Source organism: Enoplosus armatus, chromosome 16, assembly GCF_043641665.1.
Source record: "Enoplosus armatus isolate fEnoArm2 chromosome 16, fEnoArm2.hap1, whole genome shotgun sequence".
NCBI classification, from domain to species: Eukaryota; Metazoa; Chordata; class Actinopteri; order Centrarchiformes; family Enoplosidae; genus Enoplosus; species Enoplosus armatus.
Window position 1 is genome coordinate 19489061 of NC_092195.1, and position 19360 is coordinate 19508420.

At 40.7% G+C, this 19360-nt stretch overlaps 1 protein-coding gene across 1 annotated transcript; it reads left to right on the plus strand.

Moving 5' to 3' along the window:
• Positions 1-240: 240 nt before the first annotated feature.
• LOC139299282 (uncharacterized) lies at positions 241-19000 on the plus strand. The gene is made up of 11 exons (XM_070922189.1): positions 241-370; positions 999-1156; positions 1952-2105; positions 3814-3950; positions 4651-4789; positions 5727-5797; positions 5989-6007; positions 17167-17333; positions 17886-17981; positions 18089-18256; positions 18830-19000. Exons 1-11 carry the CDS (start codon positions 241-243, stop codon positions 18998-19000), a joined length of 1410 nt encoding a protein of 469 aa, XP_070778290.1.
• Positions 19001-19360: the final 360 nt, after the last annotated feature.

Below are 19360 nucleotides of genomic sequence, written 5' to 3' on the forward strand. Positions count from 1 at the left end.
AAGCTAGGCTAACAAGACATCTTGCAACATAAAAGATGATTGTGACAAAGGTTTTGGCATTTTTTAGCCCTGTGTAACTGTCTGCAGGCTGTTAACAGACAGACGTATTTAAATAAATGAGCAGTGCCGTCAGTGTGTGGTCATTTTACACCTGTTTCTTTCATATTTGGTATCTTTGGAAACTTCTGATCTCCACAAGATTTCTCTCACCTCTTTTAGGGGCAAATAGCCGGGGACATAATGGGGAAGAACTGCACTACAGTGTTTGACAGCTTCACACAGGAGTTCAACGACTTGTACTTCTTCAGGCTGAACTGTCCCAGACTCAAGTACACTTTCAATGATGGAGTCAACATCACCGCTCAGTCAGGTGTGAATGGATTCAGTGATCAGAGGAAGGGCTTTGTCTTAAAAGTACAAATATTTGACTTAAGTTATTGCTCTCTCACTAAATCTTAGGCTTAGTGTGGGGAGTTTGAATGTGTGTTAGTTGTTTGTTTTCTTTAGCCACGCTGGAGATGGAAATGTATGCCACACTGAAAGATCTCAACAACTCTCGTATGGATTGCCATGAAATTTAGTTCACACCAAGAATGCTGCACATGTGCGGTCAAATAGTTGAAGATGTTGCTTTTTGTTGTCTTAAGCTGCAGTGGGTTGAGCTCTCAGTTACCCAACAAAAGGCTTCTTTCAGCTCATTATTTTGTTTTTCTTTGTCTGTAACTTCATTGTTTTGTTTCAGTTTTCCCACTTTCAGTGAAAAAGATCTTAAAACTCACTGCACACGACGGTCAGCGTCACACAGCAGACAGATAAAGTTCAACACGTGCTGGCGAACATTTAGCAGCCAAAGAGCCGGATGTTTTTCTCAGGAGCTGACGACCGAAAACAGACACACTTTCATCCGGAAACATGAATCCAAGTGACTGATGTGTAAAAAGAACCTGTATCTTTAACTGCATCTTTGTGATCTTTGTTATCTGTTTCCTCCTCCACAGACCCGTCTCCTCCCCTGCTGACCGACGTGAATCAGGTGTCAGAGGGAGTCCAGATGAGGCTGCAGTGTTCAGTCCCAGTGCCCTGCTCCATCCTGCCCCCCTCCCTCACCTGGATCCTCCAAAACAACTCCAGGCAGGAGCACACACAGATGCAGCAGGTGATGGATCGCGTATTTATTCATTCAGTGGACATTACATTACATGTCACCCAGTGCGACAGTGTGCGTTTTTTAACAGTTTTGGGGGGACAGTGGAGCTCAGAAGGTCCTGATAACTCAGCTGGGGAAGGAGCAGGTTCAGTCAGAGTCTACATTTGTCTCTCGTATAAAAAGACATTTCTCGGCACAGAGGAATAAATGATATCAGGCTTTGGATGTTCACACACAACTTGTTAAACCGATCAGTTGGTTTTGGTCTTTTCGTGGGATTTGTTGAAAATAAGAAAAACATAGAATAACGCCAGCCTTATTGTTTGAGTTTGAAATGTTTATAATTGAGTTTTATGCTACTTTATATACATACATATCGTCCATACACACACAAATATTATTACAGATTAAAACTTCCCATCTTTATATGTAAGTAGTTAAAATTAGCTTACATGAGTCATGATATTATGATATTAATGAGCATGAACAGTTTGCAGAGTGTTTTTTATTCTTCATCATATAGACATTTTGTTGACAATACTTAGTACTTTTACTTGCAGTATTTTATAGTGGAGTATTGCTACATTTACTTCAACTTATTTCACTTCTTCCTCCACAGCGTCTCAGTTATCATCCTTTTGTATAGATTAAAGTTTATTTCTGCTTCATTTCTTGGTTGTTTTTTGTCTCTGTATAATTCAACAGGTTAGGACATTAAAAAAAAGATATCTGCTGTGTTTTATTTCATGACGGTGACACATTGCATGAACATTGCTGTGTTTCCTCTTTCTTTTGCTAAAGCAGAATGTGGATGGACAGATGACCATGACGTCCACAGTGACCTTCATCGCCTCAGCCGACCATCACAACCAGACCGTCGCCTGTTCTGTCTCCTACCCGCTGACAGAAGGGGGCAGCACTCCGCCGTCTGCGACCGCTCGGAGACTCGACGTCCTGTGTGAGACGCTCTGTGTTTGTCTGCTTTATGTGAGCCACGCAGCGGTGGAGAGAGCACCACAGTGACCTCTGCTGAAGTAGAAGTATATGATGTTTTACTCATGTGGACATCAAAATGTGTTTAAATATATGTGACTAATATAATATTTAAAATGTCCTCAAGAGTGAAAAGCAAAAGAAGAGGAGAGAGTTCAAAGTTTGCTGACAATTCACTCCAGATGGTCATTTTATAATTATCAATGTGTGAGAGCCGACAGTGTTTTCATGATCTGATTCAGTGAAACTGCAGACGTAAAGAATTTCAAAGATTTTACTTTATCCCCCGGAGGAAATCCATAAATTCAAAAGCTGTATACATTACAGTATCTTACAATACCAATATCATACACAAGTACTGTACTTATATATATATATATACTGTATATATACACCACACACTGATGCATCAGTATTAACAACCTAATAATGGTCTTTATAATAATAATATCAGTCATTGGGGACATTTTACTGCAGTACTTTGAGTACATTGGCTGACAATACTTATGTACTTTTACTTAAGTAGGATTTTGAATGCAGAACCTTTACTTGTGGAGTATCTGCATACTTCTACCACCACTGATGAGGGGTCTTAAGATGATATCTACTACAAACAAGTCATTATATAGACAAGATTTATTCATACATATAAAAACTACGACAAGGCGTCACAAATAGACATGCCTTCGATTTAACGGGACAAAACGTTTTGAAGCCACTGTCTTTGACCACATGAACTGTGCAAATACTTAGTGCAGTAGTTCATTACTGACAGCTTTATTGGGGAAACACTGTAACTGAAGTAGAAGTAAGTAACTTAAAGAAGTTGTTTGTTCAGCTACAGAAGTACTGTAAGTAGAATTTGATTGTTTTCTTTCTTAAAGCTATTGAATGAAGCTCAGATTGATTGATGATTGAGTCAGTCATTAATTCACTGACACTTTTGACAAGTTCTTCTTCCTCCTTCTTCCTTCCTGCCTGCTTCATTATGAAGAATGCACTGACACTGACATGTCGGCCATTAAGTTGATGAATGTGTTAGACACAGCATTACATACTTTGGGAACACAGTGGACAGGTTTCAACAAGACGTTTGTCTGACTTGACCTGAAGGGGATTTTTTTTTGGCACAGATGGGAGAATTTCCTTAACCAGCGTTTAAAGAGCTGAACTTGTCTTAACTTGGTGTTGACGGAAGTAACGAAGCGCTCACGTGAACGACACAAGGTGCCATTGTTACTGTATTACAGGCAGTGGTACTGTGTTGGCGATAGAGGTGGAAGAAGTACTCAGATCTTTTTGTATAAGTAGAAATATTCTTATAAGTCTAAGCCATGCATTCAAAATTAAAAAAAGTAAAATTACAAAAGTAAAATACACTTCCAGCACCAAAAAGAAAAGTATTCATTATGCAGAATGTCCCATTTGAGAATAATGTATATTATATAATTGGATTATAATTTTGATGATAATAATTCTAATTACTTTATATACTGCTGGGTAGCTTGTGAATTTCCCCTGGTGATCAATAAAGTCTGATCTTATCTGAATGTATTTGACATGTAAGCAAACATACGCTTGTACGCCACGTCATTAAATATCTGTGAGATATGGAGGAAGTTGTTTTGCCGGTTATGTTTTAACACCGGATATCACTGTCTGTTTCCCGACAGATGCTCCGAGATTCACTGTGGTGACACTCAGCACGTCTGGTCCTGTTTCTGAGGGCCGTGTTGTGATGTTCACGTGTTCGAGCGACGCCAACCCCCCCGTGAGCCTCTACACCTGGTACAGAGTCGACGCTGGACAGGTATGTTTTACGTGTCCGTGACCCTTCAGGAAGGTATATTTATTTTGTCTATTCTATGGGGACAAAAGTATGTGGACAATGAACTCCAGATATTTTATTTTTAGTCTGGAGCTGTTTGAGCTCAGCATTCAATGATATATTAGATGATATTGTTCTTCCAACAACAGTTTAAGGGACCATGACGATACCCGTGCGGCAAAGCCAAGTCCATGAAGAAATGGTTTTCCCAGTTTGGTGGGACCTCAACCCCATCCAACACCTTTGGGATGAACTGGAACGCCAATTGCGAACCAGACCCATCACCCAACACCAGTGACCGATGTTCTGGTGGCTGAATGGGAAGAAATCCCTGCTGACACGTTAAAACCAGATGAGGGGAGGTTGTTACCAGCAGATTAATGTCCGTGGCTCTGGAACGACACGTTCAACACCTCACATACATAATGTTCGTGTGTCCACATACTTTTGGCCACGTGGTGTTTTGTAAGGACCCCAAGTTTGATTCCTTGTAATACTAGAAAATGGCGATCCATACTGTAAGGGGTATATTTATACTACGATGAGAGACAACTAGAATTTAAGCATATCTTATTCAGTAGGAAGTACGAAAACTAGATTCTCTCAAAAACACTTTTGCTTCTGTTGGATTGAGACATGTATGTGCTGAACATACAGCATGTGTCACTTCTCCTCACCACAGCTGACTAAGAAGGGGGAGGGAGAGATGCTGGTCCTACAGGTCAGTCAGAGGGACAGCAGGGTGTATCTGTGTGAGGCCCAAACCCAGAGGGGCTCTCAGAGGTCCAGACCTGTGACTCTGGACGTCAATTCCACTACAGGTAAACTTATAGTCCTCATTCTTTTTAACCAATACTGCTCTTAATCTGGTCCTCTGTCCATGTACAGCTGTGGAGAGTCAGTCAATCAGTGAATTTGGGGAACACTGATTCATAAGGGAACAAAATCCAATTCACTGGATGATGTTTCACCTCCTGCTGTTGTAGGAATTTATCTGAGATAAGATGTAAACAAGGAAAAAGTCTACAGTAAAATACACAGAAACTGAAGCCTGTGTTTCTACGTTGTTGAAGGTATATTTGTCATCTTTGTCGAAAATAGATGATGTGACGAGAGGTGACATGAAGCCACAAAGCAAAACTACTAAGTAAAGTAAAGGAAAGTGAAATGAGGGGAAGTGAGAGAAGGTAATGTGAAGTCAAGTCAAGTCAGTCAATGAAGTACGGTGAAGTGAAGTAAAAGAAATGAAGCTGAAAAGAGACGTAAAGTGAGGCGAGGTGGAGGAGAGAGAAATTAGTAAACAGTTTTGGTGTCCGTCGCTCAACACGAGGCAAGGTCATTTTATTGATTTAGCATATTTCATTATGAGCACTCTCAGTTTAACATACAGAAGGACGTCTTATTATCAAACCCATGAGAGAAGGGACTCGTTTTAAAACCTACAGAAGCCTGAACAGACCAGAATGCAACATACTGCAAAGAAGGAACGACTGCTCACATTCTCTGGAAAAAGAACGGAAAGAAGAAAATGGATAACTTAATGCAAAGCGATGCAAGTTGAGGGGAAAGCGAATACACCAAATAAAAAAGTGCTTGATTGCAAAATGAGTTGCATCACAGGTGGAAGATATCGTTCATCTGACATCACAAGGTGGAAAAAACCCCCAACAACAAATAACTTTTACTGGTTGTTTCCACAGAGATTTTCTTTTGAATGACTCTCAATAACCTGCTGTTCTGTCACGTTGTGTTTTTCAGGCAGCACAGAGTGTGTTGTGGCAATTCCTTACATTATATGTGGAGTGGTGTTGGTCCTCTACATCCTGACGGTTGTTGTGGATGTGTACAAGTATCAAAGGTGATAATATCTCCACATTTTACAGCTTAATTATTAGACACTCTCAGTAATTAAACCCCACATGCTGGTGTTTACAATTGATCTACTGCTCTGCCAAAACAAACCCTTCCTAGTAGTTCTGGTTAACATTCCTTCTCTGTTTGTTTTTCTTCTCCTCCCAAGTCTTTCCAGGAGGCTGAAGGTAAGAGGACATTTTTGACTTTGAACAGAGACGTTGACAGGCAGCCGGACAAGAGACAGTGTGAAAATGATACTAATACTGTATAGATCTGATAAGGAGTCCTGACGTCCTCGGCACGTCAGGGTCTAGTCACAGTCTCGTCTCGCTGACATCCTCTCGCTTTGACTGAAGCAGGAAGTCGGGGTGACTAATCTTTAAAAATGTAAAAGAAATGAGTCTCTCCCCTGCAGCATTCACAAAACAAACTATCTTTGTCTAATATCATTTTCAAAATATACAAGTACAAGAGTACAACAGTGCAATGAATCTCCTTATTAATTGTTATTTCTTTCATTTTCTCAGCAGATTGAGCTGAAGAGTGAACACACCTCCACTGATCTGAGGGCCTGCAGTGACTATGATCAACTTCAGGTGCCTTTTATACAATCATTTCCTAAATATATCATAATATGATCTCTCTGTTTGCCATTTAATTTCCTACCAGTGTTAAAATCACAAAACACTAGGTTCCAACACGAGGTCTCTAACTCTCTAACTGTTGTCCTACTGTACACATAACGGGTTACTTGTGAAAAGCAGGATTAATATTAAAGATGAATTGAAAGGAAGCAGGAAGAAAAGGGCGATGGAACAGATTTCTGGCATGTTGGAACATGTTCACATTATTATTATTATTATTATTATTATTGTTATTATTATTATAAGTTGTCAGAAAAGAAGGAAGCTGTGCAGGAGAAGAGCGAGAGAAACTGAAGTACCCATCATACCTAATGTCAAATACTTTTTCTGGATCTTTATTTAAATATTTTTTTCAGTAAATGTAATTTTAATTCTTAAATTTTATTAACTTTGATGACATAAAGAGTTATGAAATTAGTGAAGTCCCATTGCATATCATTAAATATCAATCAAGAAACAGTGCATAGTTTCATATAATGATCTGTGTGTTTCTTAAGCCTCAACAACCTATGACGATGACCTCTCCTGATGTTTCCAACTATGTGAACCTGAAAGAAGCAGGTTTAAAAAACCCACCGCAGCCAAAGTGGCCCTGAAGGCAGAGTTGGAAATACAGGGGAGCAGCATGGAGCTCGGCTCCCCTGGAAGAGACGCATCAGCTCCCCAGGAAGACTGATCCGAGGAATTATGGTGCCAACGGACATGAAAAGTTATCTTACTATGTTTTCTGTGAGAGCAACATTTGAGGTTGTGGGCAAACCATTTCCAAATGTATCTACAACATATTCTGTATTTACTTGTTTCAAGGACTATATATTTTGTTAAATCTTTTTGTTAATCTTTTTTTTTTTTACAGTGTGTATCCTGTTATTCATCATTATATATCAGTGTGTTTAAGGCTGCTAAAGTAAGAGAAAAGAAAGTGTCCATGATAAATGATAGAGACTTTAAGAGGTTAAAGATACACTGAAGTTTTAGGAGATGTTGAGACCTTTGGGTGATATAACAAAATCAACAGGTGCAGTATTGTAAAAACACGTGGAGCAGCATCCTGCCACATGTTGCTGGCATCTGGGACTTTTGGGCTATTTTTGACATCCATCACCAGATGTGCGCCCAGGACCATAAAAACCCTTCAACAACAGAGAAGACGGACGAAGCAAAAGTGCCAAAAAACTTTTCGAGCTAACGTGGAAACGAGCAGACGCAGACAGGCGTGAAAACATACTTCTGTCCTGGTTGGAAAAAGTAACAACTGCATAACATAACTGTCCATATATGATGACATAAACCCCCTGGAACAGAACCCAGAATGAGATCAGAGACATGTCGGGGTCTCAGACAGAACACCAAACTCCCACATCCTCAAGAAATTCCACAGGAAGCACTGACACGCCGGTTACTTCAATCTTTGCTTTGATTTCACGCCTCAGTTATTGTCTATGGGGAGATCTGGCTGTTGTCTGGCTGCCATGCTGAATTCCTGCCTAATGTGATGGTTTAAATTGGTGACAGTTTAGTCTGTGTGTTAGAAACAATGCAGCAGAGTGTTTGATCCCTAAAAATAGTCAAACAGTGTCAAAGCGTTCAGAGGCAAAACGCCAGAATGTGTCTTTTCATGCCTTTGCTGAAACTTTAGTGCGGATCCTGACTTGCATCATTTCATGTTTGGTCTTTTTCTCTGGCCGTGCTCTGTTGTTGCCAGTAATACATGTGATAATAAACACCTTCAGCAAGTTTTTTCAAACTTTCTGTGTGCTCACATCGGATTCAGCGAGCCAAAAAAAAAAGAAAAACCTGCGTCGGTCAGTCATTTGCATGCAGCCTCCCCCACTCGCCCATTCACAGCTGCATTCCTCACATTCCTCCATTCAACAGAGGTCAGAAAGGAGAGAGAGAGAGAGAGAAGATCAAAAGTAGAAGATATCCGGAACGTGGGTGTTTGGGGAAATTATTAGTGAGTCTGTGAAAACCACTATTGAGGACAAGCCCCCCTCGACCCCCCCTCAACGCACAGCCAGACACACGGCCTCTCCATTACCCCATATGGGTATCTTTGATGACAAAAGGAGGCCGGGCGAGTCAGCGCTGCAACCGTTATGACGTGTTTCCCTCTGTTTCCGTGCATCACTTTCACTGGCACAAAGTTCAGCAGTTCAGCATTTGATGCCAAACACCATCTGTGATCCTACTCCAGTCTGATGACAGCAGCATATATATATATTAAAAAAGAAAAAAAACCCACGAGAGTTTGGGTTTGGGAAGGCAGCTCTTGCGAATCAAGTATTGTGTATCCTGGTGGGTGGACATTTAACTATCACAAACATTTCAGAAGAAGCAGGAAACTAGTAGCTTCTTGGAAACTCTGCAACGTCATTCCTCAGATGCAGTTTTAACCCACTGACGATGCAGCTTTGACACAAGCCAAACCACCGTCTAATGAAAGTAGTGAGTAAGATAATGATGCTCCAGTTACTTACAGTTTAGTTTTTTAGCTGACACTCTCACCCAGAGTGAGTAAGTAGTGACTTATTGAACAGAAGTTTAACCTGCTCATACTCTGCCCTCTATGAAAATTTCCATACAACCAATTTGCAGTAATGAAGCAATAGTAGGAAAAGTTCTGCTGCCTGGAATATGTTTTTTATCATCATAACAAGGGCACGTTAATAGTAAATGTTTCTCTGAACTCTTCACTGCCATTGCAAAATGTACGAGGACACGTGGACTACTTCCCGTGCGACAGTGCTGACCACTGCACTGACACAAACTAGATCATCTATCATCATCATTAGGATTCATTGCAGGGCTGTTGTATTGGACTGGGTTCAAGGCTCATCATCATTAGGTGTACCTAACTGGCAACTGAGCGTCGGACACGTTTCCGTGCTGATCAGCTGGTTTTGGGACAGTGATTCTAAAAACCGAAGTTACTCTGCCACCTGTGAAAACAACTTTTATATCTTTGAGGAAATCAATCTTTTGAGAACCAGACATCCATCAGCTGCAGTAAATACAGAACCTTGTGATGCCACCAATATCTTTGCACAGGTATCCATAGAAACTGGGGCATCGATATCATTTCATCGACAGCTGTGTCTCTCTGAGCCTGCAAAGCAAACATTAAAGGAATAATCCACAGAAACGTTTAATTGTCTAATATCCGCCCCATGTAGGTTTAAAGGTGACTCTGTTCCAAACAATCGTCGCTTCATTGGGAAATCACTAAATATGCTACTTCCAGCGACGCTGCTGAGCGATGAACAGGTGATAGTGTGACATGAAAGTATTTAGTCGTTAGGAGCGTTTGGAACAACAGCGGAGGAGTTGATTATACTGTCAGAGTGGTTTCAGTTTATGTGTTTATTCACTGCTTTGACTGTCTTTTCAAATCATCGTCTTGAACGAGCAAGATACACAACGTTCAGAACCACGTGGCGCTTGATGAGCAGAACATCTTAAACCTTCACAAAGAGACCAACGTCTGCAGCAGTCGCTTCAATGCAGCTACGATACATGAAAGCTTCAGCTGTACAAACGTTAATGAGGCTCTAATCAATATTAACACTGACTCAAAAGGTGTCGACTCTGCAGACTTTATCGTCTTTTAACTCAGTGAAACCAATCGGGAAAGCTGCGAGTCGGACACATGAACAAGGAGCTGAAACTCAACTGCGGAGCTCCGTGAAGCCGAGGGGATGATCAGTACGAGCGACTTGTTTTCACGTTGTCATTTGAATCACTGTTAGTATGAACATATTGCTATAGCTGCTTCAATCAGACCACAACCAGGATCAAACTGAAACGGACGCATGACTGAAACAGAGAGTTTCCTGCCACAGAGATGACTTTCACTGAGGGGAGGAAAAGCCTTTGGAGAGCAAAGTTTCACCTCTGCAGAATTTCACAAGTGTAACCTCAACTTCCTGAAAACAAGGATTAAGTCTTTTTTTTTTTATTTCTTTGGTAAAATCAAAATAACATTTTAAAAAATCTTCAAAACTCTAAAATTCCACAAGAGCAAAAAAAACAAAAATGAAAGTGTCTAAAACCAAAGCGAGTGACGTGTTATTAAACCACCAAATGCAATTCTGTAATTTCTGTAATTTCTGTTTCTGTTATCCACGTCACTTTTATTAACTTGATTACTGGCAGGAAGCCACACTGGAGGCTGCCCAGTATGACCACAGACTTGTAACTGGTGGAGCAGCTGGAGGTCAAGAGCGTATTCATTGTGGCTTCAAGTATTTCACGTCACTGTGACAGGAGGAAGGGGGGTCTTTGTTTACTTTAGTTTATCATCTTTCCTGTATTTATTATTAATGGACTGTGCTGTTGGGATGTCGTCACTTCATCTGCACGCTTGACTTTTCCCCTTTTTTCCTGTTAGTTTTACCATTTTCTGTTGTTTTCTGCCAAAACTATATACATCAGAAGACATTTGGAAATGAGATAAGAGGTTTCAGTGTCCAAAACTTGTAAAAGATAAATGATCTTTTCTTCTACTTGTCATTTTTCTCCTTGCTGGGTCTTCATTTTACTTACTTTCTGGCATTAAGCTCAGTTTTACGTGTGAGCAAGAGACAGAAGACTAAATTAAACAGAACTAAAGTAAATGTGGTTAAACAAAAGAAGAAAGTGAGGTGATGACACGAGGCTGCAGAGGGAGGAGGAAGAGGAGGAAGGACAGAGGGGAATTGCTCAATTTTGTATTTTCTGATTCTTCTATTTCATTTTATTTATGATTTGTTTGATTCAGAATCAACAAACAAAGAAATTTGAAGCTTTTTCAGATGAGGGGGGTTAGAGGAGGAGGGGAGGGGGGGGTTGGCTGTCCAGCGTGGGCGTGATGCTTGAATGGCGACGATGGCTGATGACTCAGGTGATGTGTCATACTCTATGCTATAAAAGGGAACTTTTACATTTTGTCCACACACACACAAACACACACACTTACAGTACACACACTGGACTCAGAAAGAGGTTTGTTTACTTCAGCGGCAGCAGAAAGATGAAATGTAAGTTTGTTTATGGTACTTTCAGAGAGTGAGTGAAGATGTGTGTTTAAGTGTGTGTGTGTGTGTGGAGGGGGGGGGGGCTTACTGCACGTGGTCTTCACTTTTACTTTGAGCCTGAGTGAGTTTGAGAGAGAGTCTGTGAGTGAGACAATCAATGAGTGAGTGTGTGACATTTGGGGCTGAAACACAATGTTAGCTGCAATTTAAAGAGCTCAGATGTGATTTTCATTTGAATTTCTCAAATAACGCGCTGTTTGGTGTAAGGTTGGGCTGTGATTGGCTGGTCCTGTGTGTGTGTGTGTGTGTGTGTGTGTGTTAGGGGTTCCCCTGAGTACTTTGAACTCGTCAGCAATATGCTTGTGTGCAGCAGCTTCAGACTTATTGTAGTTAAACTGTAAAACATGTTTGCTTGAATATTTACAGATATATTATCTCAGCTTTATTGTTGCAATATTCTCATTTCAAAAGTTAATCATCAAGTATGGAAACATGCAAGGAGTGTCATGCCGGGATCAGGCTACACAATATTTATTTGGTGATCGTTTTGCCAGATTAGGAGATCATAGTCATAAATTCTTGGTGTGGCTCGGCAGAGAGACCACGACAGCCTAATGTTTGACTCCGACCAATCAGAGCTTTCACAATCTGCGTGACGTACGCAGTACGTTTGTGCAGGTGAATGAAAGTGAAGCTGGAACCATTCGTGGTCACTGGGCAGTGAAGGTGGTCTTTTTCCTGAAGGGTGAAAGTGTGGATGGTGAGGTCATATTATGGGATTGATATTGTGTTGCCTGAATTCGACTTTCCACTCAAAGACAACTAGTCGATTACTAACTAATTACTAACTAAGTAAACCTGGTGACTAGTAACAAAAACAGGAGCCGTTAAGCTCTAAGTGTGTGTGTGTGTGTGTGTGTGTGTGTGTGTGTGTGTGTTTGATGAAACACATGAGTCAGGTAGGCAGACAGTGATGTCATCATCGCACATCATCAGTGCACTTACTGTAATGTAATTTGCACTCTCACTGCACATCGTGGATCGTGTATCAAGAGATGGAGTCGGTGTTGCTGCCAGCCTGCCCCAGTGGTCAACGTTGGTACTGCAACGCAAACCACAGACCACCTGCATCAAATATTGATGTCACACTGTCTGTCATGACACATGAGGAAATAGGACACTGCAACATGTGAAACAGCACTTATCAGCTCATTTAATAGAATATCTGATGTTATCATTACTGATACTGGACAGATGTTTTTTAGGTTAATTTCCTTAATTCTAGATACACAGGGAACAGTTTTGGGGATTTTTTATATTTGTTTTTTTTTAGCAAAGATGTAATGTTTAAGAGTTAGCGGCCTCAAAGCTTAGCATTCACACACATCAGAAAATACAAAACAATTAGCCACGATAGAGGCTGTCAAAAGGACAATGGTACGTCTGGTTATAAACTGGTTTAAAAAGTTTCACTTCTCTCTGAACACAGTTTTCATGAGAGTGCACCAAGCCTACTGCATTTCTGTGTGACGGTAATATAATTTAAAACTGGAGTATAAAATTATATGCAATCACTGTACTTGCCAACATGCCAAAACACGACCCCGACCATCTAATATGATGATTCACAGATGTCTTCGCTCTTGTTGTTGCCAGGTGAAAAACGCTCCTGGTTATCTTGTAAAGTTGTTTATGGCAAACATGTTAGCAAACAGTTGCCTATTTACACATCCACAGAGCAACATCAGCGTTCATTTGGAGTCGTGTCCAATATTCACTCCTCTTTTAGCTCTGTTTTTGGTCTCTACCAACTCCTCAGGGAAATATCTGGTTGTCTAGCTGCTAAAAGCTCCACTGTGTTGACAAGCCGGTCGCTAACTATGTCTGTCTGTTTGGTGCTGATTAGGTAGTAGTTTTTATTTTACCTGCCGCTGCTGGAAACAACGCTGAGGAGAGCAGTGAGAGCGCACAAAGAGAAAACATTAAATAAAACCAAAACAATATGCTGTAATACACTAAAAAGCTTTGGAATGAAAGAGTTAGGTGATAATTTGCTGTGGGTTCGTCACATTATTCATATATTTTGAGTCTTTTCACCCCATAGATGAAGCATGGAATGAAAAACAAAATTCAGAAATACAAGATTCACATAGCATTTAAAAACACCTAAAGAAAACGCGTATCTACGTCACAGTGACCGTGTTAGAAAGTCATCTCCACATTACACTCGTGGTTTGCCAGCTGACAGTTAACAGTTTCTTGGTTAGTTTTGGTGGAAGTTGACAGGGCATGTGAAGGGCACTTCCTGCCAGACGCCATTCACTTCTGTTCAGAGGTTCATTAAAAGTTCTTGGGAGTAAAGGTCCGGTGGAGGAAATGAGACGTTCACTGTGTCAGAGAGAAAACAGGAAACTCCAGCGTTTCTGCGCCGCATCTGACACGAACTAGAACGGAAACAGTGTGCGAGTGTGTGAGACGCTGCATGCGTGTGTTGATGTTTCGTGTGTGAGTGAGCGTGCGCTGACGAAATAACCTGTTAAATACATCAAAGACGGCCAATTCACTCTGCTTCTTAAGCAGTTCTGCTCTGAGCCGTAATGCTGTCACAGCTGTTTACTCTGCCAAATACATGACTGTACACTACACTGCCGGGGGATGTTTTTCTAGCATGACAGAGGCTTTTTGCTGATGTCTTTCTCAGTAAATTTCCAATAAACCTTCTGAAGTTATTCCAAATTTCCTGTTTGTGTCCTTAGCTGACTGAAAACTCTTTCTTTGGATGGAGAGAAATGGTGAAGTAATACTGGGGTGTATTGGCTGAAAGCTGTAAGTGCCCTCATTCACTGGCCAGTTTTGGATGCTTGAGTGAAAGAATGAGCTGCAAGTGAACATCTGTTTATTATCATGTGTTCAGTGTTTAAACATTGCTCCGCTTTGGAGGCAGAAATCATCTTATTGGTGCAGTTTTTCATGTTATGAGGTCATTAGAAGTGAAAGGTCTCACTTCCAGATGTTACCTCACATCAACTCACCTGAGCTAACCACACCTGTCTGCCGTGGAGACGCAGTCAAACAGACGAGCCGTGTCACTTTTGGCTTGAAGTCGATGTCTCACTCACAGTGAGACGCATATGATACACTATTTTATTTTTCTTTGTTGAAGAGGAGGCAGACAGAGGACGGTGCCATATTCCAGACCTGATTTTTAATCAGTGGAAAAAGATTATTTTGTCATGCTACGATCGGAAGATTTGCCATGACTCTGCTGCCGTTCATTAGAAGAATTAATTGAATAATATCAATGAAAAACTTTCTTTCTATAGCAACTTTAAAGGCATAAAGCATTTATAAAATAATTAAATCAACAACTGCATCAAAAAAACAAAACAAATATAGCAACAAGGAGGACGTGAAATAGAAACAATGAAAACCAAAAACACATCCGAAGTCTTCGTTTACTAAACAGTTTCTGTTAGTGAATGGGACGTATAGATATTCAAATTAAAACAGTTCGTGTAAAGTCAAACAGGTACAACTATTTTTATACCAGAAACAGCCTCAGTGGACTGGACCTTTTCTCGCAGTGACCTTTGACCTTACACAAAAACAGAGAGCAGTTACTGCTGTTAGTGTTTGAATGACAGTAAAAGTGTTTAAAGAGCACCGTGTCAGACACTCATAACAAAGTGGATGTTTTCCCTCTAAAGAGAGCAGCCTGAGGCGTCTGCCCGCTGATGTCACCTCGCAGAGATTAATCTGAGTCAGACCTCCCCGCCAGCTCCCCTCTCCTTTTCCAACAGGAGGCCCAGAGCAGGCTGGGAAAAAAAACCCACAGCATACCTCTCATTCCTTCACCCTGATCTAACGCTAACGGACACTTCATTTCTTTGTTGGCCTGTGTTATGGGATTTCTGAAGTTGCATAAACCAGCGGATAGATTTACAGACATGAACTAATCTTGATTAAAGTGTTATTTCCTTGAATGGAGGTCATCATTGATTAAGGAAGCTTAACAGAACGAGACAAAACAAACACAGAGGATTTGGGGGGGAATTAATCATTCTCAGATTGAAGAGATGACAGCAAAACACAGGGAAGTGTTCAAACAAGGAGGCCCATTCATTCAAGGCAGGTTGGTTTGTAGAGCACCTTTGAATAACAAGGTAATTCAACGTTCTCCTTGCAAGACAGAAATCAGGAGAGCTTAGCTTAAAGCTTAACATTGCTGCTCTCCACGTTCATGGGCCTCCAGTCTCTGATTGACACCAAAGTCTTCAAACCAAATCATCAAAATAGGACGTGGCCCGTAGAGTGTGAGTGTTTTGTTGATTTTGCGCCTCTGTTGGTAGAACAACGACACACTAATGTTATTTTTCCAAGTTTAAAAAACTATATGATTAAAGCTGCTTATCAAAATGTTTCTATCAACCAGGGGTCACATGACTGTGCATGCAGAACTATCACTGGAGTCTGAAGTTCATCTTAACGGCTTCACGGAGCTTTTCAACGTCATTCCGCTCATTGTTTTGGTTTCACAGCCCACAACTTCTTCGTCATTAACCTCATTCAAGCAGCAGCAGCAGCAGCAGGAGACTGATTTCAGTGAAACCCAGTGTACACTACCACCTGCCCAGCACCAAACAGCAGACAGACACAGTTAGCAACCAGCTGGTGAACATAATGGAGCACTTAGCTGCTAAAAGTAGAGTGAATATGTGACTTAGATTTCTCAGGTGGTAAGAAACACGACTCCACACACATCATGACTTTATGAAGTGGAACTGTAATATGTCGGTGTTGTGTTTACAGCTTCCTCTGCTGTGATTATAGATCATGCTACATATGTGAACTGACCTATCAACCTACTGAATATGTTTACCAGAAATACAAATGATCAGTCTACAGAAATCTGTCGGCCTATATTCTCTTTCACATTCAGACACTGAATATGATGACTGTAAATCAGTGTCTGACCTATTTTGCTGCCTAAACCTTCATTCACACTGCAGACCTTTAATCTGAAATCTGAACCGCTGCTCTTATCTGATCTGTTCATGTCTGGATGACAGGATGCAACTTATATTTGATGCAGTGATGCTGCTTTGGAGTAAATGAGCCTTTCTTGGTTTGATCTCATTGTTTTTCTTGTTCTTTGCGCACTGTAATCACTGCTCAGGCGGGTGCCTAAAATTATGAAAGGAAGTCAGATAGATGGTTTACAGTTTAAAAACTGAAGCATTCACCAAAAGCAGAATACAGCTGCCTCTGGGTTTATCTTGTGTGACTTGTTTGACAAGTTTTCTAGATTTAGGTTGGAGATAAAAATGTGTTTGCATGCAGCTTTGTGGTTTTCTTACTGATTCAGAGACACCAGGTTGGGTCAATGAGAGCAGAGTAAATGTGAGTTGCTACCCTCTCCCCCTACGAAGCGAGTGCAGCCCAGTAGCCACCTGCTGTGGGACTCTGTGCAGTTGTGGGTGCAGCCAGCTGTAAACACAGTGAGCAACTACTGCTGAATGTTATCCTGCTGAGTCATTCTCTTTGAAATAGAGACTCTTTACCAATTATGCCTTAAGACCTAAGAAGTGCGGTGGCCAGGAGAGGTCCACACACTGCAGCTTCAGAAAACACATGCAAATACAGAAACACGTCACTAACAGTTTGATCTTTTTCTTGTCTTTTCAGTAATTCATGACTCCACCCCTTGTCTTCTCCACCTGCTGCTATTGGCTGAGCTGTTTGCCCATTCATCATCTCGTCCCGCCCACAGTTTGTCCCTCTGTGGCATGTTTGCATCAATGATCCCTCAGGTGGACAGGCTGATGAACTTATCCAAAAAACTCCACGACTTGGTGAGATTTCACTGTGATTGTGATCACGTTTTATCTTCGATCTGTGCTTTTTGAAGATGTCACATACGCAGAGATCAAATCTTTTAATACCAGATGTATCATGATGTAGTGTACAATAATATAGTAACTTTAAAAAATACTTTGCAATGAAACAAAAGCAAAGAAACAAACTTACAAAGAAGTCGATACAGTGGGTTGATAGAAAATACAAATAAACGGACAAAAATCATTGATTATTGCAATGAATGAATGTTTTTTGCCTATTTTAACCAAATTATTAAACAATATGTACAGTATATTTGTATATGAGTATTCAATTATGTAACCGTCTGTATATAGCAGACATGATTATTACTTATAAGTACAAGGTCCCTGTAAAAGGTCATAGTTTAGACAGACAGACTTATAAATAGGATAAGCAAAATAATAAAATGTTTTTAAAAGCAGTCAGTTTATTCATATGACTGTTTTAAGGTGGAACTTTTCTGTTTAAAATCCCAGTTATATCTTGGAAATGTTTTTAAGGCAACCTTCTCGTCATGTTCCCAACAGACAGATGAAGAACTCGTAAGCTTTGACGGTGTGGAAAATAGGCTGGATGGTCTTCCTCACATCCAATTCTCTGCTGACTATTTCAGATCACTGAAGGTAAAGTTTCTGGAATCAAGGAATTAATTTCTCCACAACACTTCCCTACTGTAGAAAGGTTTGCATAATTCATATTTTCTCTGTGTGTCTATTGAATGTCCCCACAGGTGAACGAGTCCCTCTCCCAGCTGTACGTGTTCACTCAGTCCTTCAGACTGCATGTTGACTGGTTGCAAACAGCCAAAAGAAACGTCGGTTTGTCCTCCCAGTCAGCTGAGGGTGCCAGCACTCACCTCCTGCAGCTTTCCAACCTCTTAAATGCATCTCTTCACCAGGTGAGAAGATCGGTATGGTTTGGTTTGTTTAATGGATTATTCGGAAGATCATTTCACACAAAAGTAAAAAATTATGTTTTAAAATTAAAAGAGAAATAGTAAATTAATGACTTTTTACTCTGGGAAAAGTCATAATCAGTCCTAAAAAGGGACATTTTAAAAGGAAATATCATGACACAGTAATCTGTAAATGGAAAATCACATCTCAACACATCAACTCATCTCATTTGGCTAAGTATCATTTGGATTTGGAATAAAGGAGGTCCTTGTGGAACTGTCCTTCTCACAGACAGAGAAAGGAGAATATTAAAAAAGACACACAAGAGATGAAACAAGAACAAAGGCGAGACAAAAGAAGGATGTGGCTGAAAATTAGATGCTAAAAGTATGTAAACTGTCAAACTAAGAATGTTTGAAGTGTGGAGTGTTAATTCTTGTCGTCCTGGGGGGAATTTCCCATTCAACTCAGGCCGCGCAAATGAGTCCATTGTGCAGTTAAAGGGAAAATAATTTGATTTGACTCCCAAGCTTCTGCCTGAATCTCTAAACCTTCACCATTCCTTCTGTCTTCAGATCAGCGAAGAGGTTCCTCAGTCACCGTCTCCCTCCCTCCCCGTCGTCTCCACAGCCTTTGATGTGCTCCAGTTCTCCGTTGAGATCTCTGAACAGTTACAAGCCTTTTGTAACTGGTCAAAAAGAGTGTTACGGATTCTCCGTAAACTATCCCCCTGCCATAAACATTAGGCCTCGAAGCCTCAAACATAAGCAATGCTAATGTTTTCACACAGAACCACTTTGCGTTAACTTTTAACTTATCCAGTGAAATATGTCAACATCTACTTGATGGATTGGCACAAAATTTGGTACAAACATTCGTGGTCCCCAGAAGATGAATCCTACTGACTCTGGTGATCCCCTGACTTTTCCTCTAGCGCCACCATGAGGTTGACATTTGTGGTTTTGTGTGAAATATCTCAGCAACCGTTAGGTAGATTGCCATGAAATTTGTTACAGACATTCATGTCTCCATCCGGATGATTTATAATCTTTGGCAGTCCTCTGACTTTACATCTAGTGCCGCCACCAACATTTCAATATATCTTA

Coding starts and splice junctions, on each gene's coding strand:
- LOC139299282 (XM_070922189.1), top strand. CDS start 241: ATGGGGAAGAACTGCACTACAGTGTTTGACAGCTTCACACAGGAGTTC. Junction 371..998: donor CAACATCACCGCTCAGTCAG/GTGTGAATGGAT, acceptor CCTCCTCCACAG/ACCCGTCTCCTCCCCTGCTG. Junction 2,106..3,813: donor TCGGAGACTCGACGTCCTGT/GTGAGACGCTCT, acceptor GTTTCCCGACAG/ATGCTCCGAGATTCACTGTG.